Source organism: Pleurodeles waltl, chromosome 4_1 (assembly GCF_031143425.1).
Source record: "Pleurodeles waltl isolate 20211129_DDA chromosome 4_1, aPleWal1.hap1.20221129, whole genome shotgun sequence".
Classification (NCBI taxonomy): domain Eukaryota; kingdom Metazoa; phylum Chordata; class Amphibia; order Caudata; family Salamandridae; genus Pleurodeles; species Pleurodeles waltl.
The window spans coordinates 483477509-483500269 of NC_090442.1; the positions used below are offsets into that span (position 1 = coordinate 483477509).

The 22761-nt window shown below is 43.8% G+C and overlaps 1 protein-coding gene across 2 annotated transcripts in view; it reads left to right on the forward strand.

Annotated features, from left to right (window-relative positions):
* The window catches only part of PPP1R12A (protein phosphatase 1 regulatory subunit 12A), a 1050482-nt gene that overhangs the window by 144580 nt on the left and 883141 nt on the right, over positions 1-22761 (forward strand). For both annotated transcript variants that reach the window (XM_069228775.1, XM_069228774.1), the window contains exon 3: positions 12608-12726. In XM_069228775.1, the coding sequence (XP_069084876.1) occupies positions 12608-12726 (119 nt within the window). The remainder of the gene's footprint in view (positions 1-12607; positions 12727-22761) is intronic.

Sequence of the window (22761 nt, forward strand, 5' to 3'; positions counted from 1 at the left end):
ACAGGGATTGTGGCCTATTGGGGTCAGCAAACCATTGTGCCTACGATTGCTTTTTAATAAAGCAAACATTTTTTTTTAAATGCAGCCCATTTTCCTCGAAGAAAAAAGGATGCATTTAAACAGAAAAAACTAAACTTTAAAGTTTTCATTTTTAAGAGCAGTTAGTGATCCATAGAACCACTGTCTGCTCTTAAAAATGTTTTTTTTAATGTTATGAAAGGTAAAGGGGGACCCCTCCCCATTTGTGAATGGTTACCAGTACCTATTAGTAGTCATTCACAGAAGGAATGTTTTATGCCCGTAATTCGGTAGCAAAACATTCATACATAGCACTGCAGTTTGATTTTTGAAAGGGAAACCCTAAACAACCCACCTTCCCAAATACTGAATCACAAAACCAAGTTGAAATTCATGATTTGACATTTGTACATATGAAAACGCATGTTTGTGATTGAAACAGCCCTACCGGGTCATTTCCAAACTGCAAAAATGCTTTGTACATAGTGCCCCTGATGTGTTTAATAAAAGGCTGTATCATTACTTCTGTTCCAAATATACCCTTATTTAATCCTTTTTTTCAATGGTTCGATTTCCTTAGCTCAGAAAAGCAAAGTCGATGTTTATTTTCAACTTCACCTTTTAGGCTTTATTCATCAGAGTATTTTTTGTGTGGAATTGGACAAAACTGCCAGTGACGATCTTCCAGGGTGCAAATGAGGGATCGAAACCTGGACCAACCAAATCAGTACATGCGGAAACCTTTGTATGATGTAGGATTAGCACCATAATAATGGATAATTGTGCATTGTGAATACTGGAGGTAATAAATTAAAACCCCAAGCATTGTTCATCAGACAGCTTCGATCTTGGAAGCAGATTTCTTACTCTGATGAACAGGGCCAATGAAGGGTTTACCACCATTAGTGGAGAGGGACATTCTACTTCCTTTCTTCTTAGTCTACAAAAAAAGATGAAGGCCTTTGACCGATCTTGGATCTTTTTTTGAACTTCTTCATTCAGGAGGTCACTTTAAAAATGTTGTCCCTAAGTCAAGCTGTTCTTTCCACCCTCAATGCAGGATTGGGGTGGGTAAGAGGTTGAGGTTGAGAAACCATTTGGCTCTCTGGATCTCTAGAATGCCTATTTTCATTTACTGATTCTTCCTGTTCACATATGGCACTTATGATTCATTGTGGAGGCCCTGCAATTTCAATTGGCAGTTTTCCCTTTTAGTCTGATCACCGCTCTGCGTGCTCACAAACCTGTTGGTGAGGGAAATAGATGCAAGCTGCACTAAAGAGGTGGGGAGAGTTAAGGTACATGCTTAGTACGAATACTGGCTAGTGAATCCAGGGTTTCCAGTGCTAGTCTGAGCACATGGTACATGACCATCCTCTTGCACAGCTCCAGAATTTTTTTTCTCCGAACAATTACTATCCAGCCCTTTTACTGGTGCCACACAAGGGCAGCAGTGACTCTGCCTAAGGATATAACATGACTGGAATATTTTAGGCACCATCTGGCAGACTGACATCCATTCCAGTTTTTGATATGGCTTACAGTGCTCTCGCTCACTGACTCATTGCTCAACTTTCCACACCCACTAGGTCTATATTACTCTCTCTTTCTCTGACGCAATGCTCAGCTTTTGACACCCCTTAGGTCAGATATCATTAGGGTCTCAGCTGTAAGGGTGGTGCTACAAGATGAAATCCCTTTTTTTTTTTTTTTTTTTTTTTTAACTCTCAAGACAACAGTATTAATTTGTCCTATTTCTACTTAAAACTTAAAAAATTCATATCTCCCTTTTCGTTATTGGATTTTTGTCATTAAAGTTTCATGTTTTATATTAAAATGTTGCTATTTTTCATTTTTTGGGGGATTTTAATTGTTTTGCATTTCAACTTTATCATTTTAGTACTTCATCATTACTTTACACGTTACCTCCAAGTTAAGCATGTCTGTTCTATGCCATAGCTGGCAGAGGGGTTCAGCTCGGGCTTATTTCGTGATTTTAGTGTTTCACCCTGGTATTGTGATTATTACTTTAGTGTGTGTACTTATGTCCCCTTACCCAATTTCTTAGAGAATTCAAAAATGATTCCCAGGTGTTCGATAAAGATGACTAGCCACAGATTCTTTACATCAGAATTATCCCCAGGTGTTCCACTGCATCTGGAAATTTTTGAGCAGTACCCTGTACTCCTTTAGCTGACATCTCTTGGCTCTGCTTCATCTGCGTCAGATGTGACGTGTGGTGCCTTTATAGGCACCACCCCAGTTTGCTGACATCTGTTCTTTTCTTTCTGCTCCCGGTCAGCGCAGATCTTGAAGAGCTACCCCCAGTCAGTTTTTAACAGTTTTTTTTTTTTACTATGTCTAAGACCATTTTTTAAAATCCTTTTTCCTGGTGTGTCAGAGATGTCACTCAAGAAATCTACGGGTTTTAAACTCTATGGTGCCTGTCACAGACAGATATCTATGACAGACCCACAATTCATTTGTGGTGCTTGGAGAGGGACCACGACTCCAAGGCTGTTGAGGCATGCTGCACCATGAGCCTGAAGGTACTCAGGGAAATGTTCCTTACAGCACCTTGTTGCCCGATGACCCTGTGATGCTGTTGATCCCGGTCATGCAGAAGGTCTTGGGACCGCTCGCAGAGCCAAACCCAATTATTATCCTTTAAGTCTAAATCGTCTGGTAAGTCTCACAAGTGCAAGAAGTCATTCTTCGACTACTTTGAGCCAGTCCAAGTCACCTGGGCAAGGCCTGAGAATGATGACACAGCTCAAGGCCTCGCTCCTTTGTGGAGCATGTGCCTGGCTCCACTCTTGAGTCTCCTATAATTTCCCAGAGTGACCCCCCCAACCAATTCAAAAAGTTCTGTGAGGCCATTCATCTCTTATTTGGGTTGCCTGACCCCTCTGTAGCACCTTTGAACTCCACAAGTTCGAGAAGTCCCCTACTGGATCGCCCTGGTGGGTCTGATTTTGGTGTCATTCGGCCCCCATGAATCCGTTGTTGGATCTGGAGCACCTCCACCCGTGAGACTGCAGCTTCTAACGGAGCCCCCTCCAGTGTTTTTTGTTGCAGGTGTTGCCAAAGCCCTGTGGTGGCACTGACCCTATTGTCATTACCATCTCCAATACGGAGCCAGATCTGCGTTGCCCAAAGTTGACTTTGCCCCCATCAGGTACCATGTCCTCTGAGTTGGAGCCACTGCCTTTTCCTTTTGATAGGCCTGGAGCGGGATTGGGGAGGGTTTGAAGACCCTTATCTGTTTCATCAACCCCTAGATGAACGAGGGGACAGGGTTATATACTTTACTCGATACTGACTTAGTCTCTTCTCCTGCTGTGACTACCGAGGAGGACGGAGCCTCCTTTGCAGTGGAGGTGCGGTGGCCAGCTGAGGTCCTGGGCCTTCAGTTGCCCCTGGTGGAAATCAAGATGAGGTCTTGACAGATGTGCGTCTGCTGGGAGTGACCCCTTCAGAACCTCTCCACCCATTCAACAAAGTCCTCACTGATGTCTTACTTGGGGCCTGATCCAAACCCTGCACAGGGGCTCCTGTACTGGGGCGATTGCCCACTGCCTTCACCTAGATCCTGGGGATCCCAGTTACCTTACCCAGCACCCTATCCTGGAGAGCTTGGTGGTGCAATCCTCCACCTCTATGATCAACCCCAGCGCATTCCCTACCACTCCACTGGATATGGAATCTAAAAAACTGGATATGTTCGGCAAGAGGATATTCTCTTATGCCAGCCTAGCACTGCGGTCGGTGAACACCACGTCTTTTGGGCCACTACATTGGTCTTCGAGGAGCTCATCCAAGCTATATTCGATGGGCAGCAAAGTTGACCATGAGTTGTGGGTTGGACATGACGCACGTGCTAGCAAAGTAATTGCGTCATCTGTGACACTGGGGCGCCACGCCTCATCAAGAACCGCTGGCTTTGCAGAGGCTTTCCAATCTTCCCTCATGGACATTGCCTTTAATGAATGGTCTTTGCCTGTTTGACAAAAAGGCAGGCTCTGCGCTGGAGCACTGTAAATACAGTAAGAGCAACAGCCATTTCTTTTGACCTCTCCATGCCCCCTGCCAACCCCATTGCCTTTTGCCCATTCAGTGGCTACGGGAATGTCTACCAACCAAATCCTTTCTCACCCAGCTCCGAAGTCCAGCAGGCTTCCCAGCCATTCTATGACCGTGGATGATATTCTCACAAACCACTGTGAACACTCGCCAGAGGTCTAGCCAGTCCACCCCTCCTGGCAGCCCATTGAGAGGGGGCTGGCATCAGAAGTAGGTCATGGTTACTATTTCTGCCACTTCTGTTGCATCAGCAGTGTAGGGACTTGCCCCAGAATCTGCATTGTCTCACTCACCTTCATGAATGGGGATTGAGAGGCGACAGTTGACAGTTTTTGACTTTCCTCCTGAAGTCTGTGGTGTTATTATGGCAGCCAGGTGTCCCTCCACCAAGACAGTATACACTTCCCTTTAGGACACTTTTGTGACATGGTGTGCATCCAAGAACATTGACCCTCTTTCTGCACCCTTTTCTCAAGGTTTATTGTTTCTTTCTTTTGCCTAGGAGGGCTCTACTCTGGGCAGTGTCAAAGTTCATTTGTTTGCCATATCTGATTTCTCACGATTGCAGGGCCAACATTCTTTCTTTGTCACCTGTTGTGACTAGGTTTTTTAACCAGCTTAAATATCTGTTCCCTCGAAGACCATTCATCATGTCCCAATTGAATCTTAACCTGGTCTGACATTTCTTATGTGCGTGGCCTTTGTGCCTCTGCAGAAATGCCCAATTCACCTACTCACCATCAAAACAGCTTTTCTGGTGGCCATAACATCGTCCAGGAGGGTCAGTGAACTACAAGCATGCTCTGTGTACCCTCCTGATAGGCAACTTTTCATCCAGACAAATTGGTTCTTAGGACCTGTGCTACTTTCCTTCTGAAGACTTTAATACTGTTTCAGATAGGCCAGAATATCACCTTGCTTACCTTCTTTACTCTGCCTGAATCTTCTAAAGAAGAGGAGAGACTCCACCACTTTGAGCCAAAAACAGCATTGTTCAACCTTGAATGTACCAAAGAGTTCCTGGTAGGAGATCAACTGTTTGTTTGGTATGTCGGCCAAAGAAGGGAAAGGCTGTGCTGAGATGAACCATCCATTGATGGATAGTGCCCAGCATAACAATCTGCTATGCATTGATAAAAATCAATCACCTGAGGACTTGTGCGCTCATTCCTTAAGAGCCAAGGGTGCTACAACTGTGTTGGCTCGCTGAGTCCCTTGCCTGGACATCTGTCAGGCAGCAGCGTTTGGGTTACTGGAAGTGTTCACCTAATATTATTGTCTGGACAGTCAGGTCCGTCAGGAATGGCATTTTACCAGTTTTAGCTACACAAGGTTTTGGTCCTAGGAGGTATTGCTTGGGTATCTAGTCTAAGGTAAGGACTCAGGCTAAACGTTTCTATCAGATAAAAGGTTACTTACCTTTGATAACCACTTTCTGGTAGAGACTCTGTCTAGTTGCAGATTCTTTACTGACTTTTTTTTATCAGTCATGCTTTGTGAAATGATTTCTGTATAGGATTACCCTTCTGAGACCCTTAGCACTCTACACTAGTGCATCCGCATTCTTTGTGGCTTTGGGCTTTTGGCATGAAAGTCACAAAAAGAAACTCATGTCAGCATGCTGAAGTGGCACCTATGTAGGCATTGTGCACGTCACATCCTGCATGGAAGGTGACTTGGAGCAGAATGATGCCACCTACCGGCACACAGAGTTACTGCTGAAGAAATTCTGAATCCAGCCTGTCACTTGGCTATTATTCTAAATTAAGGAAACTGCGGTAAGATAGTCTCTACCAAATAAAGCGTTACTGAAGGTAAGTAACTTGTTCTTCTGGATTGTTGGGAAGGAGCTGGTAGAGGGCCCGGAGAAACGACAGACTCACAGCTGCCCAAGGTGCACTGCTTTATGTTGCTCTTTAGCACATCAGATGCCTATACACTAGTTCTTGATTTGAGAAGCTGAGGTGTTATCCTCAAAGATGTACATGGCCCACGAGATTTGCACATTTTCTAGCAGATCTGTGCCTGGTTCCGTTTTGTAGGAGGCTAGTATAGTGACTCGCTGAGTTCACTTTTCACCCGTGCAGCAGTGACCTTTACAGTTCTACCTTCCCAAAGTGAAATGGGAAATCAAACACAATCGTTATTTGGCAGCATATCATGTCTTTTATGACTGTCCTTTATAAAGCTGCGTATCAGTGAAAATGAGAAGTGCTGATGTGGAGGGTTCCTAATGATGTAATCATGAAAGAGGCTACACTGGTGTAGTCTTGCAAGGGCTAGTCTGTAAGGTATTGTCTTCACGTACTTAGAGGGATTCTGATAGAATGGCATACTTGGGATTTGGAGTGTTTTTAAATAAAAAAAAAAAAAAAAAAACTAGGAGTACCTTTTCTTAGTGTTTGACAAATGCTTGTCTAGTATTTGCTATTCTGATCTATGTGTCTTGTATGTCATACGTAATGTTTCTGTGCTTAATTGGCCTTTTGCTAGGCCATGTGGGTGATTTGTATTTATTTAGTGCCCTGCTTTCTCCTCTGAATCTTGGACACAAGATATGTCCCATTGTTCCTGTTTTTGTTTGTGTTCTTCCTCCTCATGTCTGCTTTCCATATTTCTCTTTTGCGTGACTATCCAGTTGTTGCAGTTATTGGTATAGCCACTTTCACATTTCACACTATCTGAAGTTTCTTTGAAGAGCTTGCATTTTCTGTTTTCTTTCTTTTTTTTGGTAGCATTGTGTGGTGCCCTATAATTTCCGATGTTTCCCTCTTTGCCCGAACAGCCCTTGCCCTTATGTGCATGTATGGCTATTTTATTTGTAACTTGTTTGGCTCATTGCTCTTTCTGGCACCTAAATAGCCCTTTGTCAATGTTATTGTGTTAAACTGTGCTTTGGTGTTGCCCTTTTAGGTTCCTTGTGTGGGTTGTTGCATGAGACAGTCATCTGTTTTGCCGTGCTCCATTTTCTTGTGCTCTTCTTGTTTAAGTGGGTATGCAGTACTGCTTCACCACCTGTCACTACAATTTCAGTAAAATATAATAGGCTTTGGGTCCACCTAAACAGTCACTCATCACCTCATGCTACTGGCTCCCAGACGTTTATTTTTACCTCCTAGCAAATGCTTGCATTTGAATGCATAAGGAACTGTATTACATTTCAAAAGCAGGGACGGCTCTTCCATTATGGCTGAGAAGTCTCGCCCCCTGCCAGCAGCAGGAGCTGCAAAACCTTTAAAACAAAACAATAATAAACTTTGTTAGGGGGGCCACGTTAGGGGGAGTGCAGTGAGGGGGAGTGTAATACACTCCCCCTCACTGCGCATGTATGTTTGGCCGGCCGTCACGGAGTGGATAGGGAAGCACATTGACTGGGAGATAATGGGGAAGTACATGGCAATAGAGTGGGTAGGAGAATGGAGAAGCAAGCGTACAACAAAGTGGGATGGGAAAGCAAGAAAAGAAACAGAACGTGGGCAGCCAGGGAAAAGCGGAGGGAGGGTGACCGGAGAAGGGAGTGGGAAAGAGGAACACAAAGTACATGAGGGAAATGGCTGGAAAACACATGCACTTTCATAGAGTGCTTAACCAAAAAGAAAAAAGTAGCTCCTGAAAAGGGAGCAGTATAAAGACAGTAGTAAATGGTCCATGCTCCATGGGAGATAGACACCAGAAGAAGAAGGGAAAGCCAGCAGAAACTAGAAATGAGTGACTGAATATATCTTGCAACACATGGTGCTTGAGCTTTCTTAGGCAAGACCTAAAAAATAGTACATGTTTGGCAACACAAACCTTGAAAGTTTTGAACACCAACTTTCACTGAATGCTAAGTCGCTTAGAATCACCCTAGATGCCAGTCTCGCTCTCAAGGAGCACATTGATAAAAACAGACAGTCTTATTAAGAAAGTGAAACTGTTCATTACAGAAAGGGACCTCCGATCTGGTGTTAATGCCCTCATACTGGTGCCTCTAGATTAAACCAATGTACAGCTTCTTGGTGTCTGCGACTCCACAACGACCCTCTCTAAGGGCGTCCCACACTGCAGTACATCGCATCCAGGGCTGAAGAAACATGATTTTTAGACCTGGCATCTTTGGCGTGGTTTCCCCTAAACTTTTTGCGTTCTGACCTTCTGTTTGCTGACTTTGTTTTTGCTGGCCTTAGGACTCTGGGCACTCTTGCACTGCTCACCAGTGCTAAAGTACATATGTGCTCTCCCTAAAACATGCTACAATTGGCTTATCCACAATTGACATCTTTAATTTACTTGTGGTGAGTTTTATTAGGGACTTTCATGTGCCTAGAGCCTGTAAAATAAATGCCACTGGTGGGCCTGCAGCACTGATTGTTTTTTTAACTGCAGTTTTAAACTGCAATGGCGGCCTGGCAGGTTAATCCACTTGCCAGGCCCAACGCTTCATTTTTAGTACATTTGTAATCCATAAGGTTGGCCCTGGACAGCCCAAGGACAGGGTGCTGAGTATTTAAAAGGTTGACATGTACTTTTAAGCTTCACATGTCCAGGTAGGGAAAAACTCTTATATTGGGTTTTCACTACTGCAAAGCCTATCTCTCCCATAGGTTAACATTGGGAGTGTATTATTACATTTTATAAGTGTAATTAACAATTAGGAAGAGATGGGACCTCGAAGTTTGGTGCCTCTGGAATCACAATTCAAAACCGCAATTTATGGTGAAGTCCTATTTTAAATTGTAATTCTGAAAATGCCACTTTTAGAAAGTTGATATTTTCTCAATTAAAATATTCTAGTGCCTCCTCCCCGTCTCTGAATACATGCCTGTGTGTGTGACAGCTGGGCTTTGTGTGTTCCCTATAGACAGCCGCACACAAAGGGAACTTAGGTGTGACCGATGGGCTATCCACATTCTGATGAGCCATTATTATATTGATGGGTCATCCTGGACAGAACTGGACTGAGGAGCGGACACTTGCATCTCAATGGGGTGTGCCTGTCTCCGCACAAAGAGCTGCATAACCCCATGTAGTGTGTCTGGAGTCAGGACAGGAAAGCCAGGTTCTCTGTGCACTTATAAGGCCTCTCTTTGAAGTCTCCCCCAGTTCAAAGGCACCACTAGGTATAAGAACTGGACTTCTGACCCTACCAAATCAGTACACTTCTGGACCTGAGGACATATTGCTAGGAAGAAGGATTGCTGTGCTGCCGAAGGGACTGTCACTCTGGTAGACTTTGCTGGATTTTGCTGGACTCCTGCTTTGCTGTGCCAGCTGCCCACCTTGCCTGAGAGCGAGAAGGACTGGACCAGCATCTCTACATCCCCATTACCAAAGTGACTCCAAGGGCTTGCTGGCTTGCTTCCTGTTCTGAAGTCTTGAGGACATCATAGACATCATTCAACCTTGCTACAGTCTCTGGACTGCCAAATGCGAGTCCTGCCCTACCTATTAGTGCAGCACTTTGCCTCAACTGTGTGGCTCGACGCAACACATCCCTGATTGCAAGAACCAGAACCAACGCAGTGCCTTTTCATTGTTCCCTATGCTCCTTGCATCAGATGTCACACAAGGTACTTTTTCTGCAGGACAAGGTTGGTCCCTGTAGCCGGCCCACACTCAGTTGCAGTCGGCCTGAACGTTTGGATTTATCCTGAACTAGCATGACCAGATAGCCCTTGTTGGCGCTTTACGTTTCTAAGCACTACATCTGCAGATATTCTCTGAAAAAATTAATATCTCGACGTCTGCTTATTGGATTGTTGTTTTCCTCTTGTTTTACTTCTGAAAATAATCTATTTTTCTAACTGGGTGTAGATCATTGTGGTGGTTCCACTGTTCCTCTGTTTTAACTGTTGCACAAATACTTTACTCATTGCCTCTTATGTTAAGCATACCTGCTCTATGCCAAGCTACCATTCGCTGAGAACAGGTTAATGTATGGTGTTTAACTGACTTACCCTGACTAGGCTTGTGGTCCCTACTTGGACAGGGTACATACCTCTGCCAGCTAGAGACCCAATTCCTAACTATGATCATCTCACTTGCATTCCGATGGAGCTCAGTTGACTTCCCTTTCTGGCCACAACATCTTCAAAACCAACTGCATCATATACAAAGCCATCATAACTAACACCCCTCTTATGTTGTAGACATGCACACCATCTTTGGTGGCTCTCTGCATGTCTGCAGCTCAGACACCATCAGACTGAAGACTAAGAAGTGTGAAAAATCAAAAACAATGCAGCTGGCCCTTTCGATCTATGCACCCAGGATCTGCAACAGCATCCCCATATCCATCAGGACCTCCCCAACGTTACTCTATTTTAGCAAGGAGTTGAAGACAAACCTCTTTAAATAACTCTACATTGCAGTGCTGTAACAGAACCCTTCTACTCCCAGAATTCAGCTACCTTTCCACTCATTGATTGCCTTTGACTAGGTGCAGTGCTCAGCTGTCTGTTGGCTAAGTATGCAAATACTGCATACTTGCATAGTTTATTGGAAGAAATCGTTCTTTCACTGCAGTATGCTTTTCTTTAATGTTTGTCGGGATTCAAAATGCAGGCCGGATCTGTACACTTTTAGTGTTTTTGTCTATGTCAGTGATGTTTATAGGACATCACAATTGTGATCTGTTGGACGTTTTGTGCCGTACAGTTTTGTGGTACCTCGTCTGATGGTTTTTTGTTTGAGGCACAACTACCAGAAAGTATTTTTTTCAGTCACCACAAATTCCTGCATGTGCATTTTAAAGTATTGTCAAAGCCAATACTTATTGTTAATGAAAATGCATTGATTGAGGATTTTGTATATGGTTATTAGACATGAGGACAAACCATTTTAACATTCCATAAGAAACCTGTCCATAGCTCTAAACACCTTGGTTAGTATTGATGGACTTGTGCATGTCATTGCACTCTTGGATATTGTTAAACACCCAAAGACTTAATAATAAACGCACTGTCAGACTCACTACATTCAGTGACACTTGAGTACCCATTCCCATGATTAGTGTTACAACCTTGTGCAGAATGCCAGTGGGCAAGCAGGAATCACTGGGCCCAACAGTGGTGGTTGAGGTCTTTTACTCCTGATGTCTTAGGGCTTGGCCTACAATAGACTGCGAGCGGCTGGGCCAAGTACCCCTTACGCACGATTTTGAGTGGTAACACAAGTCGAGCAGTCCAAAGCTTCTCAGGGGGAAGGTAGGTGAAGGGCAAGTGCAGACTCACAAGCTAAAATACATCCAGCAACCCCAGTAAATGTCTGTCCGGTCTAATACTTACTTATATTCAAAAAGCAGTATTTATACACAGCCTTCTTGAGTCAAGCCCATAAGTGTTTCCTGGGTCAGCTTTGCAGTCCAACCTCCCTGTTTTATGGCTGAATATTATTCCCCATTCACTTGTAGCAGCATCCAGCACAGGCCTGCTAAGGTGTTCAAATCTCAAAACTTCTATGGAGGCTCACCAGGTCCTGGCACGAGAGTGCATTATTTAGAAGCCAATTCCCCAGGGCCTGATGGGCTGTTGGTCAGTCTTACCTGCTCCCGCAGTACTGCGATTCAGAGTCCCTGGACGCCCCTTGGCAGACAGATTGTGTCCTCTGTGCTCCTCTGATGCAGTAAGTCTCCCCTGAGATCCAGGGGGTAGGTAGCTAATGCACCTGGATGGGTGAGTTGATGTATTTTCTCTCACACTCATCAGGTCACATGGCCTGCTATGTGTTCTCAGTTGCACGTGGCTTCAAGTCATGTCTCCTGCTGGTGCGCTCAGGGAAGGGTTACACCTCCTTTACTATGTGAGGGACTTATCTCTTCCAACGATTGGGTACTAGCATACAGAATTACAGAATCAGACATGTATATGCTTATCATATCACACACACACACACACACACACACACACACACACTCACTCACTCACTCACTCACTCACTCAGGCATACTATCTGACACCTAATCTCGCACACTACCAGACAACTACACACACATACAACCAGGCACATATACAGCTAGACACACAAACAAGACACCCACACCTGGAAAAACACACACAAAAAAGCATTTGTCCAAACAGAACTGTACATCTATACACATAAACTGCAAGCATAGCAGTGATAGAGCAGTGTTGAAGGGGGAGGGGGTGGTGGCCTTTATGCCCCGCTAGTACTGAAGAGTTGAAACTGCATTCAGCACCTTCCAATCTGCCCAGTCTTTCTTTACTTTGAGGTTGTAGGGAAGCACTCATCAGGTACACAGGTGACACCAGGACATTTGCATCCACCCACTCAATTAAAAACAGATTTAAACACCATCTGGCAGGATATGTGGCTTAAGTAGACCTGTTGTGGTGGAAGTCTTTGCCAAGTCAGCATTATTTTGTTACATAACTGCTCTTTTGCCAAATTACCATAAACATCACCTTAGTTTGAAATATTCCAGTACATAAATTAATTTGGAGGTACTTGTTTCTTGACTTCTGAATACTTCCTTTTGACGTTTTCTTTAATTTGCCAACTTTCACAGGTATTTAATTAGTCAAGGAGCGAATGTAGGTGCAGTTAATAGTGAAGGTGATACGCCATTGGACATTGCAGAGGAAGAAGCAATGGAGGAACTGCTTCAAAACGAAGTTAATCGGCAAGGTAAAGCCAATTTCTACCTAATCATGAATGACTCCTGCACTGCAACTATTGTCTTGTCCAACCCATGTCCGTTTGATAAAAGTTTGAACTGGCATGTGGTTTATGTGCATTCAGTAAATGAGTTAACTTTAAAAAACTTAATTCCTAACTATCGTAAAGGAAAGTTTCAGTTCGGTTAAGGACACAGAGGTGTAGACTATGCATAATCTTTTCCTGTTTTTACTCAACCAGCCTTAAAGTATAGAATCTACAGCTCCCAAGAACACTGGGGAGAAGTCAACATTCTGTACCAATCCATATAATGCAATCACTAAAGCAGGCTTCACACTTCCTGTGCTCCCACAACAGCCGCAGTGAATTCAATATTCCTTCCTTCACTTCATCTTGTGAATGTTTTATGCCACAAACAAAAGATATTTTGACTAACATTTAGTCCCTTCAAGGACCATAGTTAATACATACATCATTACATACCCTTATGAGACCAATTGATGTAAGTAATGTAATCACAGAAGGCTATTGCTCAGGTTCAGTAATAAAGTGATGAATATTGTAACATAACCCTGCTTGTAGGAAGGATTTTGGGTTATATGAGAACCCATGTGTAGGATAATCCTCGCCTCTGTATCCTTTATAGAAATGAAACTTTCTTTTACAGTAGATAGGAAAATTATTTTTCGATATAAGAACCAGAGTTGAGTATTATGTAGCTTTAATGCTTACTTACCTCAAGTGAGGGTACATCCACAACAGGCTTTAAATAACACTTATTCAGGGTGCAATTGGAGGACAAACCGCTGCATTCATAATACCGCGCAGCTGCACTCCCAGTTAAAAGGCCTTTGATGGCATGGCTCCCATGGTCAAATGAGATATGAACACATCAGTATCTGCCTTCCAGCATGCCCCCTTGGCGAGCCCTCAACGTTTTTCCTGGTGGAAATGAGAAGATGTCTTTCACCCTGAGGTCAAACCTCCTCGGTCTCACTCATATACTCATTTAGGCACTCCACAACTCGCAGCTTGGGGCTGTTTCTAAACGCTGGATACAAAGTAACTCTATGGTGGTACTTTGTACTTCTACTGAATATTAATGAGACGTCCTAGTGAGTGAAGGTTCTGCCCATCCAGTCTAGTGCCTTGATGTCAAAATATCCTTCCTGCAACCCACCAAGCACAGCAACATTGCCAGTTTCCCAGACAGTTCTTTTCTGCTTAGGTACTTATTTTGTGGCTACGAAAGAAAATAAATCAAAACTTTGTTCATGCCCCTCCATGGACATGGAGGTAAAAATAAGTTTTCACACCATTTGGTAGTCGCCCACTTGTGAAACATCTTTTGGAAGATGATCTGCTGCCCAAAGGAGTTTTCATACTGTTGAGTGGTTGTCCACTTATGAACCATCTCTTGGGAGATGAACTGCTGATATGATAGCATAGAAAGTGTTTACTGACATGCATGCAAGACCCTATGATTGCAGTTATGACATATGTAGTATGTGTAGCAGCTCTGACCCCCATGGGATCCTGATGCTTTCATAAACCCCAGAGAAGCCATTTTGTCGAGGCACATTTGTAATGCTTGACTGTGTTTTTCACGGATGCTCTTTGGATGAGTTCCTCAGCTTCTCTGTGAGCCTGGGATCTCAGCAAATGGTGGAAATGCATACCCAGTGTCCTGAACCAAGTCCTGGAGAAATGCATATGTTGCTGTCTGTTCTGGCATCCAGCTTGTACCTGTCTATTCGATGATCCAGCCTGTATGCAAACAGATAGACAAATGGTCCAAATGTCTGATGCAGTATGCAGAAAACCCCTGGATCCATCTTCCATTTGCTTGAATCCTGTAGGTGTCTGGAATGCAAGTCTGCTATCATGTTCCTTGACTCCGGTAGGTACTCTGCGATTACCTGATTCTGCAGGCAGAAGTGGCAAAAATCCCTGGGTGTGAATGACAGGATCTTTGATCTGATGCTCTTGAAATGATTTATGTAGCAAACTACTGCCTTGCTATTCATTTTTCACAGAATGCAGTGACCAACTTGGTCTAACATTTAACCGCAAAAAGCCTGCCAAGTGTTCCAGGCAGTTGATTTGGAGTTTAAACTCCTTCCTGGACTATCCTCCTCCTGAGACAACTTGCCTTATCTTGTGACTTTTGACTGGATCTCATCCTACCTTCAAAAAAGAACAAATGCCATGTATAATCTCCCTTTCTTATCCAAACCCTACTCGACAAAAGCAGGGGTCCTTCTCAGCTCAGTCATTTTAACCATGCTTTTCAACATTACGTGAGGTCATTACCAACAATGATCAATGAATTTCAACTCGCACGCTGCAGCTATGCAGATGACACACAAATACTCCTTAAACTGGAATGACCCAAAGACATCGCAAACTCACAAATCTTCAGTTGCCTCGGAGCCGTTGATCAGTGGATGACATGAAGCCATCTCAAACTGAATGCTTCCAAAACAGAAATACTCACATGTGGTGATTGGAAAAATAATGACCCACTCTGCGCCTGGCCTGATGATCTGGGTCCACCTCCTAAACTATCGAAGGAAGAAAGAAACCTTGGAATTGCCATGGACTCCAAGTTAACAATTAATGCTCAAGTAGGCAAATTAGCAAGATCAAGATTCATCACCATAAAAAGTCTGAAGCATCTTCCCCCACCTCGGATTTCCACACAACATGCAGGCTGCTATCTCTCTTCTACTATTTAAATTGGATTATGCCAGTGGCGTCTACCATGGATCATCTCTATCCATTGTGAAAAAACTACAACGCATTCAGTACTCGGCAGCCAGACTACTCCTACATTAAAGCCACTAGCCCACATCTCCCCTGCCTTGAGGGCCCTTCATTGGTTACCGGTTGCCAGAAGGTTCATCTTCAAGCTGCTCTATATCACCCACAAAGCAGTACATGGATCAGGGCCGCTTTTCATCTGAATAAGACCACCAAATGCATTCAACAAAGAAACCTCCACTCAAGATTGGTACCCCGCCTCAAAACACCACCATGCAAGAAAAAGACAATAGGTGATACATATTTCTCTGTTTAAGCAGACAAACTGTGGCATGCATTACCTCCAAATAAAATATCCATAGATAACTATCTTACCTTCAGAAGACTATTCAAGAATTAACTTTTCTACATAACCACCTTACTCAAACAGCAATGGACTACATGTCCCTGTGTACATAAACATGTTATAATTTGATTGTGTATATATCTAGATATGTGTTTCTTTCTACAAATAGGTATAATAATATTTTACTTCAATTAAATGTATATATGTATGCATTTGTATGTGTAGGTGTATGTGTATATTATGGATACATGTGTTTCTATGTGTAAATATGTGCGTATTCTACATAATCATAGGTCATTGCATAGTTTCTATGTAAGTTGCTAGTTTAGATGCTTAGGAGTATGTTTTTATTTTAACTATCATAATAGATAAATCTTATTTTAAAGATCTACAAGCATTACACAATTGAAATATTGAGGAAAGATAAAATACTGTTATAAAAGTACACAAATTAACTTCAAATACTGTAACTCTTGAAAGCCTGTGTTTATACGATACAGCTTTAAATCTCAGTATAACATACTCCTTACACATTTTTTCACCAGTTTATCATGTTTCTCTATATTTACTACTCTAATCCTACTGTTAAAAAAAAAAAGCATGTTACTGTCTCTAAAGCTTTACTCGCTCACCATCTCCCTATATCTTGATCAGTCTAACATCTAGCTCCGCTCTAACTCATCCCAAACTAATTCTACTACTGTTTTTCCAAAATAACCCTTCCCAGACTCTCCCCTCCTCTACCCCTCCTGGGTCACCCCAGATCTCAGTTTACGACTGAACTCCCAAACAACCCTATTAAATTCGCCTTCATTTATCTCTCCTTTGACTCATCCCAAACCCCATTTAAACTTCTGTGATTTCCTTAACACCTTTCTGCAGACTCTTTCATCCTCCACTTATCCTTTACTCATCCCAAACCTCATCTTACTACTATAATCTCCCAATTGATACTTCTGGATTCTCCCCTCCTCTGTTCCTCTATTATTCTATTCAAATCAACTAACGACTTGCATTTCCTCTGCCCAAATGAACTCATACCTCCCTATTCTAACACTAATACCGTACTCATATTTCCCCATAGTAATCCACCACTAATCCTTTTGGGTTCCAGAGTAGTGTACGGCTCGCCTCATCAGGGGTAGTAAGCTCTATATAGGTACAATTAAAATCACAATACTTTGAACTAACAACTCATCACCGTCAACTCATTTTAACTTGTTTTGAGTTGAACAACATAAATTTTTAGGTAGCTTCTCCAGTATGAGTGAAAGAATCCAAGGTTGTAGAGTATGTCCCTGTAGCAAACTTCATCCCAACAATGCATTTTATCATTTTCTGTAAATTCTATAAAATTCCAAGGGCACATTTTCTAAAGCCTATTTTTTATTAACTCTAAACAATTGAAACCAGCACAATTTTTTCCTGCAATCATTGGACACTTTACCTATTTGTGTGGCTATAATATAGTTCTGTAATTTGGCAGTGAAACTGGGGAAAAGTTTGATACCGGTCGAGAAGTAGAAGAGGAATTCACATGTATTTATTATGTAGTTTTTACCATTTTTTAAATGTATGTTTTAAAATTGCCAATATTTATCTTGCTTGGTTTATTTCAAAATGGTTATGCATGTTTTATTTTAAACTGATTGAAGACATCTATGATTAAGAGACTTCAGTTTCTGCCTGTGTTCACTGGAAGGAGAGCAAGCATGCAGAGAATTATGGGATTAAAGGAATTAACCGTGGTAATTGCGTATTCTAAATAAAGAAACTGCTACTTTTCTGTACCTTTTGTCCACAAACCATAGTAAATGTTTTTGATTTGTTAATCACCATACCTTTTAAAGTCATGAATTCCTTGAAAGCATTCATTAACTTCTGTAGTCCCATCAGAGTGCTAGAAATCAAGACTGAATCATCTGCGTATAACACATATATAAGGCGCCCTGCCACATGTGGTGAGTCAACTTGGAGTGTGTGCTAAAAATTGTCCACCCTATTAATAAGTAAAAAGAGTAGCAGCGGGGCCAGGACACAGCCTTGCCGTATACCGCTCTCAACCTTAAATAAAGGGGTACATTATCCCATTAAGCCAAAGCAGACTTTGCATGATACATTTTTATACAAACAGGCTGTGAAACCAATACTTCCCCTTGGGGCACCCATTTCCAACAAAGTAGACCACAAAATAGCATACTCAAGCACTGCTTAGATCAACAAAACAAAGGTATAGGGCCCCTGATTTTGCCCTCATACTTCCCAATAAGCAGATCTAGGTTTACACATTGCTCTGTGGTTCCCAGGCCCTTTCTAAAACCAGATTGGGCGATGATAGAATGTCATGATCCTGTACCCACTCTTCCAATCTTGCCAGTAAAATCCTACGTAATATCTTCTTGGACGAGCCCAACAATGATATTGGCTGATAATTTTTAGGATTCTATTTAACACCCTTTTTATATATTGGTACAATGATAGAAAAGGACCATGATGGTGGAATCTCTCTAGCCACTGCCGTGTGGAACACCCTAGTAAGAATAGGACCCCAAAAATGTATAGATTTGAAGACGTCCAAGAATACCCCATCAAGTCCGGGGGCCCTACTCCTCCTACTCCTCCTGCACTATCATTAAGTACCTCATTTGTTGTGATATTTAGATAGGTGGAGCTCCCTTTCCTCCGCTCCAGAACCCCAGCTGGGCCACCAGCCTTAATATTATGTTTGAAAACTTCTGAAAAATGGGCCATCTATGCCAAGCAGGGGACACTGGAACCCATCTCGGGAGACGCCTACATGACCTCCATGGACAAGAAAGGTGCATTGACTAGTTTTGAACACGCTTCTTCCTGCAATGCCTTCTTCCTTGATGCCAAGGCCTCACGATACTTGATGCACTGAGTCCTAAAACCCACAGGATCTCTAGGAGAATTGTGGGAGGGCATGCTTGACTTCCCCCAAGGCTTTAGTGCATGAATGATCAAACCAACCTCTATTCTTCCCTGTCTGCATAGCCTTAGTTTCGCGTGTTAAAAGGGCCTTGATAAAAAAATATATTCAAAACAACATCCTGTTTGATTCTACTTCCTCTTGCAGACCGTAGCTAAGCTCATACAGATTACCCTGCATAATATTCTGTAATACAACTTCAGGGTCAATATCTTTCCATTTTAATTCCACCCCATTAGCCCTATATGCATGCACCTAGTTCATTATAGCATAAGACTCACGCTTTGGGCCACAAAATATAAACAGGAGCATTATGGGATCATGATCACTCAATACAGATTTGGGAATTCCTAGGGGTACAACATGAGCTATTAGGGGCAGTGGCTGCTGGAATATGGTCAAGAACAGATGAGGATTTTCTACTTACTCTAGTATTGGAACTTTCATAGATTCACATGCTTGAATCCTTCCCCGTTGTCGAGATGGAAGCCCCCGGTACATCAAAACAGCAATACATATAAGCTACTGCAATGAAAAAAGACCCAAAGGCGTTCACTTTAGTAGCCTATCCTTATCTCTATGAGCAAAAAGGACCAAAACAAGGACCAGCCAATCAGGCTTCCCCTCCCTCTAGAACCCTCCTGAGAGGAGCACCCTTCACTCAGATTTTCTACCGCACGTCGTGCTATGGAGTCTCCATTGAGCTCTGCTCAGTCAAATCTCCAGAGAAGTTGATTTCTACTATTCTTTCTTCAGAGAAGAGGTTTTCTTCAGCAAGTAAGGTGCCATATTCTTTCTTTACTTAAAGGAGCTCTGTTTTGACAAAATCTATCATGTCAGATAAGGAAAAGAAGAGTAAAAAACAAAACCCTCAAAGACAGAGAGGGTAGGCTACTGATTTGGCTCCAGAAGTTAAAATCCAGATCTAACCCAGTGTCTGGTTCTGACAGTGAGGAATCTTCGTCCTCCTCAAGAAAGCTTCAGAAAAGAGGCAGATCTCCTCAAGCCCACCATTCTGAGAATATACCTAGAAAGGCTCATAAAAAGACCAAAAAGGTGTCTTCTAAAGCTGGCAGTCCTTTCAGTTCTCCTCACAGGAGTTCTGTTTCATCTAAAAGGCACTCTAAAGAACGTTCTGTCTCCTCAGAGCGCAGCAGAAGGGCCTTTTCTGAGCCTCCAACGCCACCTCCTGTTGTAAAGCATGTCTTTAAGAAGCCGTCTGAAAAATCTGGGATGACTACACCGTCAATGACGGCACCGTCAACGGCATTGTCTAAGGGTGTCTTTACAGCCTCATTGTTGACTGCGACAACATCTACAGTGGCGTCTTCCCCAGTGCCGATCATTTTGACGACATCTTCGCCGACGGCGTTTGTGGTCACTTCGCCCATCGTCCCTCCGTCAACGCTGCTGCCTGTGAGACCGTCTACGTTGATTCTACTGTCGTCGGCTTCCTTGTCAACGAGATTTTCGCCATCTTCAGTGATGTCTCCGTCGACGATCCCGTCGGCCATGCTATCCACGTTGCCGTCGGCCATGCTATCCACGTTGCCGTCGGCCATGCTATCCACGTTGCCGTCGGCCATGCTATCCACGTTGCCGTCGGCCATGCTATCCACGTTGCCGTCGGCCATGCTATCCACGTTGCCGTCGGCCATGCTATCCACGTTGCCGTCGGCCATGCTATCCACGTTGCCGTCGGCCATGCTATCCACGTTGCCGTCGGCCATGCTATCCACGTTGCCGTCGGCCATGCTATCCACGTTGCCGTCGGCCATGCTATCCACGTTGCCGTCGGCCATGCTATCCACGTTGCCGTCGGCCATGCTATCCACGTTGCCGTCGGCCATGCTATCCACGTTGCCGTCGACGATGCCTTCCAGTCGACGATGCCTTCCAGTCGACGATGCCTTCCAGTCGACGATGCCTTCCAGTCGACGATGCCTTCCAGTCGACGATGCCTTCCAGTCGACGATGCCTTCCAGTCGACGATGCCTTCCAGTCGACGATGCCTTCCAGTCGACGATGCCTTCCAGTCGACGATGCCTTCCAGTCGACGATGCCTTCCAGTCGACGATGCCTTCCAGTCGACGATGCCTTCAACAGTACTGTCGACGATGCAGTCAAGAGTTAAAGGACATAAGAAGTCTGATTTCCTTTCGCCATTGGTGACATTTCAAAGTAGGGTATCAGCATTGGTACCCACACATCTATTGGAGCAAGAGGATTCGGATGATGAAGGTCCTTTTGGGATTGCTCATAGCCCATCAGAATTGCATGTCAAGAGCCAGGATCTAGAGGAAGACATACAGCATGATCTGCACTAATATTATCTACAACCACGCCAGTATCCATACCAGGAGCCGGTGGTTTCTCTGCCAGGATCGCGCATAGCTGATTTGCAGCTGATGTTGGATGACTATAGAAAATGGTTTCCACTAGCTGGCTTGGAAGTTCAGCAGCCTTCTATCTCACCCTCTGTGCCACTTCCTTCTACTCCGGTTCACCCAGGGGTCCAGCCATTGCCGGATGCCATAAGAGTGGAATGATTATCAGATTCCTACTCCGTCCTCACCCTCCCCGGTTCCTGTGGATTCCCCTCCTAGTGACATCGGGGTTTTCACAACTTGCTGGAAAGAGCTGCAAAGAGGTTTGAGCTGCCCATGCCCACGAAGCAGATGGACTGCTTCTTGTATGATTTCAAGAAACAATTTCAGAAGAGTGTAAAATCCATGCCAATTGTGGACTATATTTGGGATGATGGTATCAAGGTAATGAAGAACCCGGCGACAGTCACTCCGGTTCTACCTCGCCTTGACAAAACATAAAAGGCACCTGAAGACTCTCCAGCCTGTCTCACAGGCCATCCCAAACCGGACTCAGTTGTTGCCCAGGCGACGCAGCGTAGATCCAGGTACCATTTAGCGCCAATCTCTGCCCTACCGGACAAGGAGGGTAGGAGGCTAGATAATATTGGAAAACGTTTTTCTTTGATGGTTTCGCTTATAATAATGGCTTCTAATTCTTTGGCTATCATAGGCAGGTATGATAGACAGCTATGGGCAGACATTGCACCCTATCTGGATCAACTGCCAGAGGATTCTAAATTGGAAGCCAAGAAAGTCCTGCAGGAGAGTGGTGTTCTGCCAAAGTCATAGACTGTGCTATGGATATCGCCACCACGGCTTTCCGACAGATGGCAGGTGCCGCGGTTCTCAGAAGGAATGGGTTTGCTCCGGGCTACTTCGTTTAGTTCAATTCTGGACCTTCCTTTTGATGGTGAAGCCCTAATCGGGAAGCACATTGATGCGCTTCAGTCAATAAAGACTGACACTGACACAGCCAGGTCCCTTGGCACCCTACAGTTTAAAAGACAGTCTTTTCGGGGAACTAGAGGCTGGGGGTATTCATCATATAGACCAGGCTTCCAAAAGTATAGATATCCCTCTGTCTCAGCAGCATCTCATTCCTTTCGCCCCCAGTTCCAACAGAGAATACCTCCGCAGGCGGCTTATTCGAGAGCTTCACAGAGGGGAAAAGCTGGGAGGCAACCGAAAGATACGGGCCATAGACAATGACTTTCTACCGTCTCCGGCTACGAACTTTCCCTTGGACCCAAGTCTAGGGGGAAGGATTTCCCTGTACTTTCACAATTGGCAAAAGATAACATCAGACCAATGGGTCCTAAATCTCATTCAATTTGGCCATACTTTGGAATTCCTGAAGTACCGTCCTACAACACCTCCCCTTCCTTGAAAGGTGAAACACTTGCATCTGCTCAAGCAGGAAGTAGAGTCCATGCTCTTCAAGGGAGCTATAGAAAGGGTCCTGATTCTTCCTAGTTCGAAAGAAGCAGAAAAGTTGGCGGCCAATCTTAGACCTTAGGGATCTCAATACTTAACTCAAGAAACAATCATTCCGTATGATCACCTTATCAGACATTCCGTCCCTTCTAAATCTGGGAGATTACATGTCCACCCTCGAT